Source organism: Rhineura floridana, chromosome 6 (genome assembly GCF_030035675.1).
Source record: "Rhineura floridana isolate rRhiFlo1 chromosome 6, rRhiFlo1.hap2, whole genome shotgun sequence".
Lineage (NCBI taxonomy): Eukaryota > Metazoa > Chordata > Lepidosauria > Squamata > Rhineuridae > Rhineura > Rhineura floridana.
In genome coordinates this window covers 70,675,136-70,695,640 of record NC_084485.1, presented here as the reverse complement: position 1 = coordinate 70,695,640, position 20,505 = coordinate 70,675,136, and the positions used below count along the sequence as shown (strand labels likewise).

Sequence of the window (20,505 nt, the reverse complement as noted above, 5' to 3'; positions counted from 1 at the left end):
CGGATCTCAAGATAATTGATTATATACAAGTGGGAACAAATGGATTATAGAAAGTTAAGAATACTACAATTTCCTTTACAAAAAGAAAAAAAAGAAAAAAGAACGATTCCATCAAAGACCAAGAGAATAGCAGTATTAATCCAGAAAGGGATTGGGCTTTTTTCCCCCCTAGGCTGATGGTGCAAAGCCCACCCTATTGTTGGCCATATCATAGACTGAATAATACTCCTTCAGGAAGACGTCACCCAGAATCCATAGTGGCTGCCCAGTTGGGGAAGGCAAGTATGTGGCCTCAATCTGAACTGTACAGTAGCCATTGTTCTGTGGAACAAAAGAAAACAAGTTATACCTCTGCTGGGAAAATAAATTACACACAACATTTCGAGGAAGTAAAGGATCAGGACTTGTTTGCAAAAACATATTATAGATTCACATTTGATATGTTCCAATATGACTCTGACCATCCACATGTGCAGACCCAGAGCTTGCCACCATACAAACACTGAGGGTCAACAGTGATGCCAGCACAGTGAGCATCATCTGTACTGTGGCAGAACTGACAAAATGGAGGAATTCTTTTTTCACTCTTTTATAGTTACTGCTAATCATACTCTTGCTTTCAGTAATCACAATCAGAGCAAATAATGTTTTAAGAATAAACTGCAACTACAAATCTTGAAAATGATTGAAATGCCAATGACAGATCCATGCAAAGGTGATGATCTCAAAAGATGACCACAAGAAAAGGACCAAGAGAAATAATATAGGGTACCATTACACAGTTTTTCTGAGCAAATAAATGCCACCGCTTAGTATAACCAGACATGCTTATCATCTGGTTATCAAAAAGTTTAGTGATCGATGATGGTGGTGGCGATCTAGATATCATAATCTAGGCCTGAACACTTAAATAGTATGGTTCCAAATATGTACTTTTTGGGGAATTATGTTAAGCAATATCATATACGTACATTGGAGACATAGGCAGAAGGAGGCAGTGGGAACTGGGATCCATTAATGACAAAGGTGATAGTGGGCATGTTCTGGACATTGTTGCAGTTCACGACATACTGTGAAAGAACAAATATAAAGGGAAGGTTAATGAGATTGGTTGAGTAAAAGCAATCTGCTTGCAGTACATTTCAGTGCAGTTCACAGACTAGAAGCCTTACTCTTAACAAATCTATTCATTTTGGCTCCAGTAGCTTCACTGGCAGCCTTGCTCACATGCATAAGGTCATATCAATTGCCTTTCTGGAACACACCAACATCTTTCCAGTTCAGCATTATCTTTCAGCACCTAGTCAGAGGCTTCTAGGAGGAACAACAAAGTTACATGAGCAACTGCTTAGGCTTGCTTTACAGTGGTTGTAAGTTCACTGTGCTCCAATGATTCCCTGAGAGAATCACAAATATTTTGGGAGGGGAGTCATAAATATTTTGAGATGCCTTCAACGCTCTTTAAATTTACCTCATCTATTTACCTCATTGTTGTACTGTTGACCACCCACAGCCTGCAGGAAATTTCCAATGTACTGCTGTGGGACAGCAAGAAGAAATGTTCCAGTGTCCACGATTGCCTGGCAGCCTTGGCTACACCAGCCAGTAGCCTCGCTGCCAATAGCAAACCTACAGAAGCAAGAGGCAATGTTAACTCAACAAATGGGTCCTCCGAGACTCACTTCTGTAGATGCACAGATGTTGAGCCCCAGGTCCCTCAGGTGGATCAGGGAGAGGTCTTGGAGGAGGACGATGAAGTTTTCGAGGACATTGACGGAGGAGGAGATGTTGACAGCCCACAAGTTACCACGGACAGCCCTCCCATCAACGAGGCTCCCGCTCTGACTGCAAGCACTCCAACAGAGCCGCTGGCAAGTGATCTGGCGCATGCGCCAACTCCACACCCCCAGGATTCCCCACCTGGCACTTCAAACGCTTCCCTGTCAACCTGCACCCTGCCCCCCGAGATTGAGCTGGCACCTAGCGAGCCTTTGATGTCAGATGAGCAGACAGAGGCTTGCCCCCTTTTGCCCCACGTGAGATGACACAAGAAGCGGGACAGTCAGAAGGTGATACTTCGCAGGAGTCAGAGATTATGGGCTAAGACCTTCCCTATTTAAGGTGGCTTCCCCCTGATTGGGGTGCTGAGTCAACTTACTCCATACACTGCAGAAAAATGTCTAGCTAGCCTAGTTAGGATCATTAGTGAGTCAGTACAGCTAGGTCTATGAAGCGCACTGCTTTTGATGTAACCATTACTTTAATAAAACAAGAATTACTCCCAGTCTCGTCTCCATCTCGTGTCTTGCACTCTGGGCAGGACAACATTGTACATTGAGGCAAAATGTGCCCCTCCCCTGCATAGAGTATATAGAAGATTAACTGGTTGAGATTCAGTCTTCCCCTCTTCCTTTCCAAACTGTTCATTGTGTTTTTCACAGGATTTGGCATGCCATATATTGGACAGAAGAGATTATGTATTGAACCAATCTACTTTAATGGTAAGATGTTGGCAATATCATATTGCCCTACTGCTTCTATTGAGGCTGGCACAAAAGAGTGATCCTTGGCTACAACAGAGTTGTTAATGGCCTTTCTGGACTGTATGTGGGTGTACACACGCGCAATCAATATGTAGAAGTGATTTGTTTTCCACAAAGCAACTTTCAGTTCCAGGAAAACTATGTTTTTTCTCAGTACCCAAACTGCAATATATTGTTGTTTGGGTCTTTTTTTAAAAAATTATATACCCAGCAGAAACATCCATTGATGCAATCATATCCTTTAAATTCCAAGCTCCCAACGCACATATTTTAAAGCAGTAAGCAAAAGAAATGCAAGAAGACAATAAGGGATGCTAAAAAAGAATTTGAGGAGCACATTGCTAAGAACATAAAAACCAACAACAAAAAATTCTATAAATACATTCAAAGCAGGAGACCATCTAGGGAGGCGATTGGACCCTTGGATGATAAGGGAGTCAAAGGTGTACTAAAGAACGATAAGGAGATTGCAGAGAAGCTAAATGAATTCTTTGCATCTGTCTTCACAGTGGAAGATATAGGGCAGATCCCTGAACCTGAACTAACATTTGCAGGAAGGGATTCTGAGGAACTGAGACAAATAGTGGTAACAAGAGAGGAAGTTCTAGGCTTAATGGACAATATAAAAACTGACAAATCACTGGGCCCGGATGGCATCCACCCGAGAGTTCTCAAAGAACTCAAAGGTGAAATTGCTGATCTGCTAACTAAAATATGTAACTTGTCCCTCGGGTCCTCCTCCGTGCCTGAGGACTGGAAAGTGGCAAATGTAACGCCAATCTTCAAAAAGGGATCCAGAGGGGATCCTGGAAATTACAGGCCAGTTAGCTTAACTTCTGTCCCTGGAAAACTGGTAGAAAGTATTATTAAAGCTAGATTAACTAAGCACATAGAAGAACAAGCCTTGCTGAAGCAGAGCCAGCATGGCTTCTGCAAGGGAAAGTCCTGTCTCAGTAACCTATTAGAATTCTTTGAGAGTGTCAACAAGCATATAGATAGAGGTGATCCAGTGGACATAGTGTACTTAGACTTTCAAAAAGCGTTTGACAAGGTACCTCACCAAAGGCTTCTGAGGAAGCTTAGCAGTCATGGAAGAAGAGGAGAGGTCCTCTTGTGGATAAGGAATTGGTTAAGAAGCAGAAAGCAGAGAGTAGGAATAAACGGACAGTTCTCCCAATGGAGGGCTGTAGAAAGTGGAGTCCCTCAAGGATCGGTATTGGGACCTGTACTTTTCAACTTGTTCATTAATGACCTAGAATTAGGAGTGAGCAGTGAAGTGGCCAAGTTTGCTGACGACACTAAATTGTTCAGGGTTGTTAAAACAAAAAGGGATTGTGAAGAGCTCCAAAAAGATCTCTCCAAACTGAGTGAATGGGCGGAAAAATGGCAAATGCAATTCAATATAAACAAGTGTAAAATTATGCATATTGGAGCAAAAAATCTGAATTTCACATATACGCTCATGGGGTCTGAACTGGCGGTGACCGACCAGGAGAGAGACCTTGGGGTTGTAGTGGACAGCATGATGAAAATGTCGACCCAGTGTGCGGCAGCTGTGAAAAAGGCAAATTCCATGCTAGCGATAATTAGGAAAGGTATTGAAAATAAAACAGCCGATATCATAATGCCGTTGTATAAATCTATGGTGCGGCCGCATTTGGAATACCGTGTACAGTTCTGGTCGCCTCATCTCAAAAAGGATATTATAGAGTTGGAAAAGGTTCAGAAGAGGGCAACCAGAATGATCAAGGGGATGGAGCGACTCCCTTACGAGGAAAGGATGCAGCATTTGGGGCTTTTTAGTTTAGAGAAAAGGCGGGTCAGAGGAGACATGATAGAAGTGTATAAAATTATGCATGGCATTGAGAAAGTGGATAGAGAAAAGTTCTTCTCCCTCTCTCATAATACTAGAACTCGTGGACATTCAAAGAAGCTGAATGTTGGAAGATTCAGGACAGACAAAAGGAAGTACTTCTTTACTCAGCGCATAGTTAAACTATGGAATTTGCTCCCACAAGATGCAGTAATGGCCACCAGCTTGGACGGCTTTAAAAGAAGATTAGACGAATTTATGGAGGACAGGGCTATCAATGGCTACTAGCCGTGATGGCTGTGCTGTGCCACCCTAGTCAGAGGCAGCATGCTTCTGAAAACCAGTTGCCGGAAGCCTCAGGAGGGGAGAGTGTTCTTGCACTCGGGTCCTGCTTGCGGGCTTCCCCCAGGCACCTGGTTGGCCACTGTGAGAACAGGATGCTGGACTAGATGGGCCACTGGCCTGATCCAGCAGGCTCTTCTTATGTTCTTATGTTCTTATGTTCAATAAGGCTATCCCCCTCTATAGAAAAGCCACCATGCCAAGGAGAGGTATAGGTTTTTTTTAAATCTGGAAAGGGACATGGTTTAAGCAGTAAAGCACAACCAAGTTGAGATAAAATGGCAATTATGTACATCACTTACTCCTCAATAGCAATCTGCCAGTAAAGTTCACGGGTAACAGGTGCCCAGGAAATTTCCCCAGAGAATAACTGATTGTCAATGCCTCCCAAAATTAGTTCTCCTCCATACTGAACAGTTGGCTGGCTGAGGAAACAAAATGGTTAAAAACAGTCAAGGTTTAGTTATAGCTAACTATACTAGGAGGAAGGGCAGGATATAAATCTAATAAATACACAAGTGAAGCTCTTTATGGCCAGAAGTAAATGAACACAGAGAGGTTTAGAGAAACTATAAAAGAAGAGGAGAAAACAGATGGCAGATACAATAGAAAAGAACAAATTGGGCATAGATCGTCCTATGTTAACTAATTCAAAACAATCACTTTCCGATATTCACAAGGATCAGAGTCTCACTCCACTGATGAGCATTGTGAAAATCTATCCTGTCATCACTCCAGTTATAGGATCCAGCAGGAAAGATGGTTAAAGGGTTTTAAGGCAAAGAGAGCTTAATCTGCATTGATTGCCCTTTTTATTAGACACTCATTCTCAGTTGTAAGGATGGAACCATATAGGAGTACTATATTTACCCTGGATTAATTCCTCTGTAATTAAAGCACGGTCTTATGTATGCCCTTGACAAAAACATCAGGTTTGGGATCTTACCGGGAGAAATAGAAGCTGAAGATGGATTCAGAAAGTTGCCCTTGTCTCAGCATCTGCTGCATAACAGTGTAACCTCCTACAGCCATGGCAGGATAAGCCATGCCCAAAATCCCATCAAAACTGGCATAGTAGAAAGGCTCGGAAGGCTCACTCTCACTTAGGCCAAATTCCTGGTTACGAACAACAATATTCTGGACCTGGAAAGAAGGAATCAATGGATGTCACCTGCAATCTGACTCATGGTTACTATGATGAATAACTCAGCAGCAGCAATGAGAAGCAATACCCATCATTTTAGGAATAATGCTGCACAGAGAGATAATGAGACCCAGTTAAGAGGACTGAAAGTGAAATGGATCCAAGAAACCTAAGTGCCGGCCCTCTGGGAGAACTATGCATTTTCACCTCTACTAGATTCAGTGCTGGCCCTATCATGAGTCACACTGAGCCACACTGTCTGGTGGTATATTGGAAGATGTGGCAGTACAAGTATCTCTCTGCTCCCAGAACGAGCTCCCATGCCAATGAAACAAGCATGCCAATGAAACAAGTGTGTGTCCTCCCTTCCCCACCCCTCTAGTTGCTGTCTCTGTCAATTGCTCAGCTAGGCCAGCACCCAGCTTGCTAGGCATTGTAGTGCTGCTGGTGTGAGGTGCAGTGCCACTGCACTTCAAACAGAATAGAAATGGAGCAGCAACAGCCAGCTTCTGACTAGGCCAGCTGGCAGCAGGAACACCAGATGGGCAGCAACCGATATTCCAACTCCACAGGGAACAAAGATGTCAGCCACAAGATGTTCATTGTTGTCATGGCCCCGTCAGAGGACTCCTCAAATGAGGATGACTCGGGAGTAACAGCAGCAGACCCAGGAGCAGCAGACCCAGAAGGAGACACGGAGGAGCCTCCTGAGAATCCAGCTCCTTCTCCCCCTCAGCTACAGAGCACCCCAGATACAGCAGAGGCCCTGCAGCCAGACACAGACAGTGAACAGGATACTCCCCCCTCACCTGCAGAACATAGACAGCAGAAGGTCAGGCAGAAGAGAGGCAGGCCTGTCTCCTTAAGGCCCAAACGCTGAGGGCTCACACCTGCTGTCAACCCTGCTGTTTATAAGGCACACCTTGGCTGCAGCTTGTTGCTGACTGCAACGTCAGGCGTGGCTCGTGTATACCTAGTTTCCTGCAGCATCTCTTGGACTGACCCCTTGGCAATTGATCCCGGACCTCTACTGACCTCGCTTCTGGACTTGTGACTTGGCAAGTAAGCTTCAGGCAGGCCTGGCCCTTATCAGGTTCCCTCCTCGTTGGCCTGGCAGATTTACAACCAGTCTGCCGGCTAAGGACTTCCCTTCCCTGCTAACGACCCAGGAATTTCCAACCCCCACTGCTGACTCAGTGCAGAGCTGACAATTGTCCAGCTTCTTTGGAAAAATAGTTGTTGGTATGGCTAGGATTGAAATCTCACAGTTTAGCAGATAAACCTAATACATGTATATGTTCTGGCATTCTTTTCAGTAAAATGTAATGACATGAACTGGTAAAACTGATTTTTGGTATGTTAAATTGTTGGAGAAAAATGAAATAAAAAACAAATCACTATAGTCATGTGCTTTGTCACAGCAACATACATAAATCACTAGGCTTAAATAACATATATGAACTGGAGTGGGGACGGCTTTTGGATTTTATGCCACAGGTGCCAAAATAGCTTGATCAGCCAAATCCACAAAGAAGATCAGGCTTTTGCCCACCACTATAGACCACCTATGATTGGACAATTGTATTGGGGGGTGGGTGGGAATCAGTTAGTCATTTTGTCTGTAGTAGCGGCTGCACAAAGATTCCCAAATCAGCATTGGCAGGCAGCAGGCCAGAGAAGAGGTAGGATGGGCAGAGAGAAGCTATTTAACTCCTTGATTATTTTTCTCCCAGGCTGCTTTTTCAGCCCCTGGCAGAAAAATACAAGGATCAACCCCCCTTTCTCTCTCAAATGTGAGACAGATTATTTGAACAGGGCTGGACACTTTTTTTGCTGACAATGACCAAAGAGGGGAGAGGTTGGAGCACACTATCTCTATATTATTTATTTATTAAATTTCTATCCCACCCTTCCTCCCAAAGGTGTCCCTTCCTTCTTCTCCAACTTTCTGTCTCCCAAGGATGGTTTTGTTTTGTTTAATTCAGATTGCGATGTGGGGTTCTGAACAGGAGCTTCTCTTATTCTGCAAATGATTCCTCATATTCTTAACATGATTCCCAGAATTCTTAACTTGACCTTAGTGTGAATATTGCAAGAATGCCGCACAGTTAAAGTTGGGTGACTGCATGGTGCAAAGCTCACTTACCTGCACAGTGTCATAGCCTAGCATGACGGTTAAGCTACCACTCCCATAGGATAGGGTATAGGTCTGTCCATTGTTGGAATAAGTAGAGGATGCACTGGGATTGAACCTATGGTGATTACCTAGAGTAAAACGAAACAAAGACTACAAGACTGTCTCTATGTGGCAATGAAAGGCATCCATTAGCATGCAATATGCATTCCCCTCAAGGGTTAGTTTACAACAGGCCTGACTGTTACAAACCCAGCCTATTAATCGTGAATAAGAATGCTCGACAAATCTCATATGCGCACACACTGAAGAGGCTAAAAAGGAGGCAACAGGAAAGAGGCATCTCTCCCCAAAAAATTTTATACGGTGTTACTGCATTTACCTCAGAATGTCCTGTTGTTGGTGAACATGGGTCCCTATACCATTCAACATGATTTGAAGACACCCCTCAAAAACCTTCAAAATGTATCCTCATCATAAGAAAATGTGTACATAAATATGTATATAAGGGGAAAGCGTGCATAAGGGTGAAAATAGCATACAAAAAGGAATTATATAAGAACATAAGAAGAACTTGCTGAATCAGACCAAAGGCCCATCTAGTTGGGCGCTCATGGTGGTCAACCAAATGCCTATGGGAAGCCCACGGTCATGACCTGAGCACAAACAGTACTCTCCCCACTTATGATTCCCAGCAACTGGTATTAAGAGACAAGCTGCCTCCAACAGTGTTGATGACAACAACAACAACAACAATGACCATAATAATAATAAATTGCCCACCCATCACCAATAGGTCCCAGAACAGGTTACAAAATTAAAAAACAATATTAAAAAGAATTAAAACACATTTCAGTCACAAGAATAGGGTGGATTCTGAAAACATACATCTCAGGAGCCAAAAGAGGCATATCTGTAGGGAGGGAATTCCACAACTTAGGGGATCCTACGAGGAAGGTCTCTCCTGGGCCACCATCCCCCAAACTTCAAGTTTGGCAGATCTACCAATAAAGCCCCCTCTGCTGATTTTAACAGCCGAGAGATTCTATAGGGAAGAAGGTCTGTGAGATATTTGGAGCCTAAGTCATTTAGGGCTTTAAATACTAACAGGCCCAGAAACAAACCAGCAAACAATGCAACTGTTTTAGAACAGGGTTTATATGAGTTCTAAAAGGAGCCCTAGTCAGTAATCTGGCTGCTGCATTTTGAACCAGTTGAAGTTTCTGGGTTGTGTTCAAGGGCAGCCCCACGTAGAGAGCATTGCCATTGTACCAAGTATATATTAGGGGAAATTGCTGCAAAAATGTATATATTGGGAGAAATGCACACTAAAATGCTCATGCATTTTTGTCATGACTTTTTAAAATAGATTCACAAGTGATACATAAATATGACAAACTGAACTTAAGAATCAGGAAAAAGTAGGAACAGAATGAAACTGAAATTGACAGCTTTGTCCATCTCCAGGAATGGAATATGCTATTTCCTTCATAGCGTGCTTCTACCTGCTATCACCATGACATTTCTTAGCTAAGTCATGCTCTTTCATATAGCACATTGGCACCTTGCCATCTGGTATCTTTTTCCAACCAGAATCATACACATACAATGGCTCAAATGAGTTCTAGCATTATAGATATAAAGAATTTGAACCCAAAGAAAGATGGGCTCCTTCCCAAAGACACTGGGGGAGAAGAGAGAAAAGTAGGGGTATCAGCCAATATATCGTTATGATATTCCAATTTTTAGTATGGAAGCTGTCAGCTTGTGCAAATAAGTTTGGTTTATTTCTAAACAAAATAAAGTGCTTGCTCAAAACACACACACACAACTTACTCTCAGCAGCTGTGTAGAGTACTCACCACAGGCTGCAGTATTACAGTACACAGAAGGTACCCAGAGATTGGAAGAGCCGGTGTCCATAAGAACCAGGAACTCCTGTGGTGGAGTCCCAATACTGATCTCTCCAAAGTAGAAAGACTGGCAAGGAAAAAAGCTTTAATGAGGTGAAATATTTCACAGCACCTACAAATACTTTTAATCCTTTCACTGCCTTTCTAGTACTTTCTTACCAAAGATCTCAACGGGGCTATTTAAATCATGAAGAATTCAGGTTAACAATGCATCCCACAAAGGTAAAGTACACCACTCTCTAAGACCATACAGCAAGCCAGCAAGATGCTAGAATCAAAATGTCTAACCCTTTCCCCTAACTAATTGTATCCAAAAAAAAGAGAATATGCACACAGCTATAGCTTTGCTTGCCATGTTCACTCCAACCATACCCAGTGCTGAAGAGAAAAGGCATCTTTTGCTGAATTTATACTGCTGTGTTCCATTTAGAACAATTTTGTGTGTTCTATAATTGTAATTGTTTTATAATTATATACTCTGCTGTTGTAACCTACCCTGGGACCTTATGGCGTAGGACAGGTAAAAATTATTGTAAATAAATACATTTGCATTTTTGTATTTTACATCTTTAGTAGTGAAAACATCCAGCTGCAAGTCCTTTCAGGATCTATTACCTAGGCTCAAAATCCTTAGTATATCTCATGGAATACACAGCAAACAAGTCAAGAAATAAAGAAGACAGCATGAAGCCATAACCCTGAATGCTAAAAGAAGCTGAAATATTTATGATTTTTATTAAGACAGTATTTTATAAGCTGGACAAAAATGTCAGTGCACTGTTGTCATAAAACAGAGAGCCTCAGTCACATGGACCTCTAAACACATACAGATGTTGTTTGATGCCATCATCAAGCTCAATCATCAGCACACTGTGAGCAGGTTCACTAATTACCACTCAGAGAGGAAGGAAGAAAAAGCTGCCCATTTGTATTGTTGCAATACTCACATTCAAATAATTGGTAATTGGTTCATAAGCAACGTTGTATTCATTCAAGTGGTATTTCAGTGCAGGATCAATGGGGTGCTTCTTCAGAAATTCATCCAGCACTCCTTTCTCCTTCATGTTCTCCCGAACAGATTTCCCTTTCTTCAGAATGACTCTGCACAGGACATAAAGACCTCAGGCGGCCAGCAACAACATTGTTGGCCCTTCTGTGTCTCATCTATGCCTCTTTTCTTCATTAGTTTTCTTCTTTTTCGGTATTGAGAACTTCTAATAGCCCATTATGCTATCTATCTGTCTATCTGTCTGTCTGTCTGTCTGTTTGCCTGCCTGCCTGCCTGCCTGTCTGTCATTTTATTAATTAGGTAGAATCGAGGGAGTGTATGAGGCAGGAAGAATGAATTCTCAAACCCTGAAAAGCTAAGGTTTAATTTTGTCATGGGAAGATAACAACATAAGGTTGTGGTCAACTAAGTCCTACACAGAGTAGACCGAGTGAAATTAATGAGCTGATATTAGCCATGTCTATTAACTTCAGTGGGTCTACTCTGAGCAGGACTAGCATTGACCCATAGTCATTGGCTGAAAATGTATGCCTTCATTTAGCTACCAGTGATATTTCCATCTTATTGATTACCATACTTGGAACACTCACCTCTCCAGCCCCTCAGACAGGTGGAGGTAAGCCAGTACCAGGATCAGCCACTTCATGGTGCTAATGTCTTGGCCAATGGGATCTTCTAGAGAATCCACAAATCCTTTCTATAGTTATAGCTGTTGTGTCCCTTCTTTTATACCCAGGACAACTGTCCTTTGCTGGCTTATCTGCTTACTCTAGATTTCCAGTATCGTTCTACACGCCCAATGTCTACACTTTCTGTTTTCTTATGAATGATTGGGAGTCCAATTCTTTTGTTTAAAAGGTTTTAAAAACCAGTTTGTGCCTTTGATTGTAAAAAGTTTGAGTTACACAAATTGGATCTGGAGCAAAGCTTTGCTATTAGAACACATTTTTAAAAATCAGTGATAAGATATCTACAAATCAAAATATAATCAGTTTCCTTGAAAAGCTGTTCCTGTTCTTTTCAGAAATTATAAAGGCCAAGTTAATAATCACAGTTATTCTGACAAGTGTTTCCATGATGCTGTACAGGCTCAGTTTTGATTTAACTGAGTCCTGCCAATATTAAGTATAACTCCAGATTTCTCTCTGCTAAAATATTGGGCTATGCTGGACCATGACCTTATAAAGCTTTACTAGCATTACTTTCAATGAGGTGTTTGAATCAAAACTCTGATTATTTATTTATTTATTAAATTTATATCCAACCTTTTTTCCAGTAGGAGCGCAGGGCAAAAAATAAAATACTAAAAAAACCTTTAAAACATTATGAAACAGACTTTAAAATATATGAAAACAAAAACATCCTTAAAAACATATTAAAACCAAACATCTTTAAAAACATTTTTTAAAAAGTTTTAAAAACACCTTTTAAAAACAGGTTTAAAAACATCTTAAAAAGCAATTCCAGCACAGATGCAGACTGGGATAAGGTCTCTGCTTAAAAGGCTTGTTGAAAGAGGAAGGTCTTCAGTAGGTGCCTAAAAGAAAAGAGAGATGGTGCCTGTCTAATATTTAAGGGGAGGGAATTCCAAAGGGTAGGTGCCACTACACTAAAGGTCTGTTTCCTATGTTGTACGGAACAGACCTCCAGATAAGATAGTATCTGCAGGAGGCCCTCACCTGCAGGGCATAGTGATCTGCTGTGTATATAAGGGGTAAGACGGTCTTTCAGGTATCCTGGTCCCAAGCTGTATACACAAAAAATCCTCCTCTAGGATGCACACTTTAATGTGGTGAGGGGATTTGAGTGTGTCAAAGAAGCTGAGAGCAATGCCAAGAAGTTAGACTCCTAGCAGGGTCACCCAAGGCGAAATGGTCAAAGCTGAGAACCAGACTAAGATGAATCCAGACTCAGAGGAAGGCAGTGTTAAACCAATTCTGAATACCTACCATGAAAACCCGATGAACAGAGTATCTAAAATGCAACACAAGATAGTGCTAGAAGATGAGACACCCAGGTCAGATGGCACTCAATGAGCTACTGGAGAAGAACAACAAATAAGTATGAGAAGCGCTGTGACTACTGACGCCACTGGGTCAAAGCCGAATGGAAGCCCAGAGGCTGATGCGCATAGATGTGAAAGGAGAGTCTGGAGTTGTATGATGTACACAATAGCAACATGGAATGTGAGAAGTAGGAACAGAGCTTGGAAAAGTTACTTTTTTGAACTACAACTCCCATCAGCCCCGGCCAGCATGACCACTGGATTGGGCTGATGGGAGTTGTAGTTCAAAAAAGTAACTTTTCCAAGCTCTGAGCAGGAACCAGGGAAAGTTAGAAATTGTCAAGCAAGAAATGGAATGCATCAACATTACAGTACTTGGAGTTCCAGTCCGGGTTCAGGCCCGGTTATGGGACTGAATCGGCCTTGGTCGCCCTGATGGATGATCTCTATCATCAGGAGAAGGACAGAGAGAGTGCAACCCTGTTACTCTTACTTGATCTCTCAGCTGCTTTTGATACCATTGACCATGGCATCCTTCTGGGCCAACCTGGTGAGATGGGAATTGGAGGCACTGATTTACAGTGGTTCCGATCCTATCTCCAGGGTCCTTTTCAGAGAATAGCATTGGGTTTATGTCTTTTGGCCCCCCGGCAATTGTGCTGTGGGATGCCGCAGGGTACCATCTTGTCAAACATCTACATGAAGCCCTTGGGAGCAGTCATCAGGAGATTTGGGGTGGGTGTCAGCTGACATACCCAGCTCTATTTCTCTGTAACATCTGAATCGGGAGAGGCCGTGCAAGCCCTTGACCACTGCTTGGACTTGGTGGTAGGCTGGATGAGGGCCAATAAACTGAGTTTGAATCCTAGCAAGATGGAGACACTTGGGTTGGTGGTTCCAGAGTTCAGATAATTGATTAGTTGCCTGCTTCGGATGGGGTTGTACAGGGTGCTCCTGGATCCATCTTTGTCACTAGAGGCCCAGGTGACCTCAGTGGCTAGGAGTGCCTTTTACCAGCTTCAGCTGGTAAGACAGCTGCTGCCATTTCTGGACCAGAATAGCCTGACCACTGTAGTCCATGCACTGGTACCTTCCAGGCTGGATTACTGTAATGCGCTGTAGGTGGGGCTGCCCTTGAAGTTGGTCCTGAAGCTGCAGCTAGTGCAAAATGCGGTGGCAAGACTGTTCACTGGGGTGGGGCCAACATGTCACTCCACTGCTGAAAGAACTGCACTGGCTGCCCATTTGCTACTGGGCCAAGTTCAAGGTCCTAGTTTTGGTGTACAAAGCCCTATACAGCTTGGGACCAGGATACCTGAAAGACCGTCTTATCCCTCATATACCCAGTCGATCACTGCTCTCTGCAGGTGAGGGCCTCCTGCAGATACCATCTTATCAGGAGGTCCATTCTCCACAACAGACTGGAATGGGTCAAGATAATCTGTTTCATCCAAGAGTACTTGCAATTGCTGCCCCACAACACTTTCAATCACCTTCCCTAAAAAGGGGGTATTTGCAATCAGGCGCTGGTTGTCATAAACTAATGGGTCCAGGGTGGGCTTTTTCAGGAGCAGTCAGTTCACCGCCTCTTTCAGGGCAGCTGGAACCACTCCCTCCCGCAATGATGCAATGACCACACTCTGGTTCCACCTGGTCAAACTCCCTTGGCAAGCTTTAATAAGCCAAGAAGGGTCATGTTGCTGGCTGCATCGTTGCAAGAACTATGTTGTCAGGCCGCTTCAACTGAAACTGATCCCAATATGTTGCAGGAGACGTTGCAGTGGACACCTCACTGGGGACTACAGTAGATGTGGATGGGGCATCAGGATTGCTACAGAGGCGAGCAACTTTACCCTCAAAGAGCCTTGCCAACAATTCACAGTGAGTCTTCAAAGGGTCTAAAACTCCATTTTCTGGAGTTGATGTCAACAGACCCCTGACAATATAGAAAAGCTCCACTGGACGGCTACTTGAGGATGCGATGGTGGCAGAGAAGTGGGACTTCTTTGCCGCCCTCACCACCACACAGTAGGCATGGTTATGACATTTTACTGATGCCCGATCAGACTCACAGCACATCTTTCACCACTTGCACTCTAGCTATTGTCCACCCTGTTTCATTGCCCTTAGCTCACTGGTGTACCAAGGTGCAAACTGGGCTCCACAGTGCCAGAGTGTGCGCTTGGGGGCAACAATGTCAAGAGCCCAACATGTCTTGCTGTTCCACAGCGTAACAAGGGCTTCAACAGGGTCACCTGCTCTATCTACTGGGAACTCACATAGGGCATTCAGGAATCCTGTGGATTCCATTAGTCTCTGGAGGCAGACCATCTTAATCCATCCATCACCCCTGCAGGTGAGGATTACAGCCATAAGTCTAACCTTCACCAGGAAGTGGTCTGACCATGACAATGGGGTGACATCCACCCCCCTATCTCCAGACCACCCCTTCCTCCATCTGGAGCAAAATCCAAGTCAAGGGTGTGCCCTGCCCTATGTGTCAGGCCAGTGACAACTTGAGACAGCCCCGTGGTCATCATGGAAGCCATAAGGATTTCCCGAGATGAAACACTAGAGGCAGCCTCAGCATGGACATTGAAATCATCCAGGACTATCATTCTGGGCTCCTCCAACACCACAGCCAAGACAACCTCCACCAGCTCGGTCAGAGAAGTTGCTGGGCAGCAGGGTGGACGGTACACCAGTAGCAACCCTAGTTTGTCTCCTTGGCCTGACGCCAGGTGCAGGCCCTAACAGCCAATTCCAAGACAGAGTGGTTTCCTGGTGACAGAGATGGAAGTTCTGTAGACCACAGCAACTTCTCCCCCCCCCTCGCATCCCTGCAGCCTGTGCTAGTGTTGCACCGAGTATCCAGGTGGGCAAAGCTGGGTCAGATCAACTCCTCCCAGCTTACCCACCCAGGTCTCGGTAATGCACACCAAATCAGCATCTTATGTGGTCTTATTGTGTACCGATCTGGAGTTAAACAACGACACATACAGCCCAGTAGGCACAGCAGATGAGCAATGAGGAACCCATCCATGAGAGGAGTAGGAGTTAGGAACAACATGTAGATAGCCTTGCCCTTGTCTTCTATGGTACTTCACTACCTCCCCATGGCTATACCTTCCTCTACCCGCAATCACGGGAACTGGGATGGCATCATCCATGTTCTTGCTAAGACTCCTCCTAACATTACCTTTAGCACCTACCAGTTAGATGTCGGATGAATGTGTAGTGGGGGTTTTTTTTGCCTGGATATCAAATATATTAATGTCCTTTATGTCTTGTCTTGTCCATATTTTTAATGGTAATTTTCAAAATATCATCTTTGATGTTTCCAATGAAAAAAACACAATTCTATATTATGGTTGATATCCAACTCAAGTCATACTCAGAGTAGTCTCGTTAAAATCAATGGACTGATGTTAGTTGTGACTAACATAGCCCTAGGGGTGGTATCTAAGCCATACTCAAAGTAGGCCCACAGTACTTAATGGGCTTCAGTTAGTCAGTTTGATTCTTTCAAAAAACTGCAGCAGATATGCAAACCTAAATAGAAAAGTAAGCCAAATTTGAAATAGAAATCTCAGTTTGATACATCTGAAATGTTGTTTAGAAAGCTAAATACATGTTTCTTTCCTGCTCTTGTTTATTGTTGAATCACCCAGGGTTTTTTTGCATACTATATTTTTCTTTCACAGAAGCATTCCTGAAAAATTAACAAGGGCAAGATTTATTAAGTCACCCCTTGACTCTCTGCATATTCATGTGTGAATGCGAGGTAACACTTGCATGCACAACAATTTTAACACTAGGGACAACTCTGCCATTCTGCTCCATTTCTGTCCTTCTCTTCAGTTGATGAATGTGCTGTGTAGCTCCTGATTTCTTTCTCCAACTCCAGTCCCAGGGTCCGCTTCTCAGTGTGAGTATTTGTTGGAGCATACTCATGTGCAACTATGAAATGATAGTCTGCTCCATAGCGACTTTTCTGTTCACAACATTCAAGAATGTGATTATTGACCACATTCACTCCCCTGACTGTTAATAGCCCCTTTTAAGAATTTATACATTATGATGAGTAAGCATAATAATCTTGCTCAGTCTCTTGTGCAATTCCGTGTATAATGTATCTAACTTTTTAAAAAAGAGTCAGCCTTGACATGGGAAGAATGTACTTAGCAGGAGTCTCACAAACCTGATGAGGGGGGCTTTTAACTAAATCCTGAGGAGAGGGCAGTTAAATCCTAGAAAATAGCATGACACTATTGCTGGGGACAGGAGCAGTGAAGCCAGAGAGAGCAACAGTGTGGGTGCTCATTAGCATGTAAAAAAATAGTAATGGAGCATGTGGGGTGTAAAACCCATAGTGTCTGATGTCTCCATACCAAGGATGGGGAAAGTGTGGCCCTCCAGATGTTGCTGGACTCCAACTCCAATTAACCCCAACCAGCATGGTTGGGGATGATAGGAGTTATAGTCCAACAACATCCAGAGGGTGATAGGTTCCCCATCCCTTCTCTGTGCCAAGAGTGTGAGTTATAAACAGGACAAAACTGAAATCTTGATACAGGAAGGCAAATATGATTTGATTGGCATTACTGAAGCCTAGTGGGATAAGACTCATTACTGGAATGAAGGTTTCAGCTAAAGGGTATGCCTGATTCAAAGAGGACACATCAAGCAGGATGGGAGGAAGAGGTGGTTGATAGGTAAAGCAGAAGTGAGGAATCTGTGGGCCTCCAGATGTTGTTGGACTCCAACTCCCCTCAGCCCCAGTCAACATGGTCAATGGTCAGAGATGATGGATAGAGTCCAACAACATCTGGAGGGCTGCAGGTTCCCCATCCCTAATGTAGAGGATGCATACACATCTGAGGTATTCCATGAATCTGAACATGGAAGGTCAGTTGAGAGCATTTGGGTAAAAATAAAATGAGAGGAAAACAATAGTGATATCATTGCTGGACTCTGCTACAGATTCCCCAGCCAGACAGAAGTCATGGATGATGCCTTCCTAAAATCAGATGACCAAATTTCCCGAGGGAGGCATAGGAGTAATGAGAGATGTCAATTATCCAGATATCTGTTAGAAACTCTGCTAAGAATGAAAGGTCCAGTCAATTCCTTACTTGCCTTGCAGACATCTTGCAAGACTTGTCTTTATCAGTACTGATGTATTTTCAGGTTGCTGTGTTGTTCTTGTTGCTTTTAATGGGTTTGTTACAATTGGTTTTAATGTTTTGTTGTTAGTCATCTTGGTTGTTTTGTGAGGAAAGTGACTAAATCATCTTCTTTTTCTTCCAGGAGGTAGAAAAAGAGACAAGGGGATCCATTACCTTAAACCCAGTCCTCACAAACAGAAAAAAACTGGTTGATGAGGTGAATTTAGTGGGGACCTTGGATGAAAGTGACCAAGTCAGTTTTGGATTCATGATACTGAGGAAATAGCTAAGCTTAGTCAGACATTTACCCTTGACGTTAGAAAAACTGAAATGGCAGAACGGCAGATTGCTGCCATTGCTGTTGCACTCAGATCCTGCTTGTGGGCTTCCCACAGGCATCTGGTTGGCCACTGTGAGAACAGAATGCTGGACTAAATGAGCCATTGGCATGATCCAGCAGGATCTTCTTATGTTGGTCCGCCCCCGGAGACTAATGGATCCTGAGGGTTTCCAAAGGGCTCTGGGGGTTTTTCCAACTGAGAAGACTGGCGCTCCTGTTGAAGCCCTGGTTGATTTGTGGAATATGGAAATGACCCGGGCGGTTGACACGATCGCTCCCATGCGCCCTCTCCCTTGCAGAGCTCATACAGCTCCATGGTATACCTTGGAGCTGAGAGCGATGAAGCAAGAGCGGAGAAGGCTTGAGTGCAGATGGAGGCGGACTCCCGATGAATGTAATTATGCCTTGGTAAGTGCCTGTTCAAAACAGGATATAGTAGCGGTGAGGGTAACAAAAAAGATATTTTGCTGATATTATTAAATCATCACTCTCCCGCCCAGCGGAGCTTTTTAAAATTGTACGATGGCTTTTACATTCTGGCCCTCAGGACATTATAGATTCATCTGTAGCCCGCTGTGATGAATTTGCCAGGCATTTTCAAGATAAGATCGCTTGCATTCGTCGGGACTTAGACTCCAATATTATAGCAGTTGGTCCTAATGAAGCATCCAGAGCATGGTCTTGTCCCCATTTATTGGATGAGTTCCAGTCGGTGCAGCTCGAGGATGTTGACAAGATCCTTCGACTGGTGCGGGCGACCACGTCTGTTCTGGATCCTTGCCCCTCTTGGCTGGTGAAAGCTAGCAGGTCCGGAACCGCCGACTGGGCCAAGGAGGTAATAAATGCCTCTTTAAGAGAGGGAGTGGTCCCTGACTGCCTAAAAGAGGCGGTGGTGAGACCACTCCTGAAGAAACCCTCCTTGGACCCAGATAACCTGAACAACTATAGACCTGTGGCGAATGTTCCGTTCCTGGGCAAGGTCCTGGAACGGGTGGTTGCCGGCCAGCTCCAGGGGCTCTTGGATGACACTGATTATCTTGATCCATTTCAATCCGGTTTTAGGCCTGGTTTTGGCACCGAAACAGCCTTGGTCGCCCTGTATGATGACCTCTGTCGGGAGACGGACAGGGGGAGTGTGACTCTGTTGATTCTCCTTGATCTCTCAGCTGCTTTTGATACCATCGACCATGGTATTCTTCTGGGGAGACTCACGGAGTTGGGAGTTGGGGGTACTGCTTGGCAGTGGCTCCGCTCCTACTTGATGGGTCGTCACCAGAAGGTAGTGCTTGGGAAACACTGCTCGACACCCTGGACTCTCCGTTGTGGAGTCCCGCAGGGATCGGTACTGTCCCCCATGCTTTTCAACATCTACATGCAGCCGCTGGGTACGGTCATCAGGAGTTTTGGGGTGCGTTGTCATCAGTATGCTGATGACACGCAGCTCTATTTCTCCTTTTCATCCTCTTCAGGTGAGGCTGTTAACGTACTAAACCGTTGCCTGACCGCGATAATGGACTGGATGGGGGCAAATAAACTGAAGCTCAATCCAGACAAGACCGAGACGCTGCTGGTGAGTGCCTTCACTGCCCAGATGGAGGATGTTCATCCTGTTCTTGATGGGGTTACACTCCCCTTGAAGGAACAGGTTCGTAGCTTGGGAGTTCTTTTCAATCCTTCCTTGTCTCTCGAGGCCCAGGTGGCCTCGGTGGCACGGAACGCTTTCTACCATCTTCGATTGGTAGCCCAGCTACGTCCCTATCTGGACAGTGATGACCTCACCTCAGTTGTTCACGCTCTGGTAACTTCTAGGTTGGACTACTGCAATGCGCTCTATGTTGGGCTGCCCTTGAAGATAGTTCGGAAACTACAGTTAGTCCAGAATGCAGCGGCCACACTATTGACGTGGACCAGACGGTCCGCTCATATAACACCTGTTCTGGCCCGTCTGCACTGGCTTCCTATTTGTTTCCGGGCTAAATTCAAAGTGCTGGTTTTGACCTATAAAGCCCTACACGGCATGGGACCACAATACCTGGTGGAACGCCTCTCCCAATATGAAACTACCCGTACACTGCGCTCGACATCTAAGGCCCT

The 20,505-nt window shown here is 44.1% G+C and overlaps 1 protein-coding gene across 1 annotated transcript; it reads right to left on the bottom strand.

Moving 5' to 3' along the window:
• On the bottom strand, window positions 1–11,544 carry LOC133387473 (pepsin B-like). Its single transcript, XM_061632284.1, has 9 exons — window positions 11,489–11,544; window positions 10,837–10,990; window positions 9,839–9,956; window positions 7,989–8,107; window positions 5,645–5,841; window positions 5,001–5,123; window positions 1,485–1,629; window positions 972–1,070; window positions 1–321 (listed from the first exon to the last, which is right to left on the bottom strand). The coding sequence occupies exons 1-9, from the start codon at window positions 11,542–11,544 to the stop codon at window positions 169–171; spliced, it is 1,164 nt and encodes a 387-aa protein (XP_061488268.1). The 3' UTR covers window positions 1–168.
• Window positions 11,545–20,505: the final 8,961 nt, after the last annotated feature.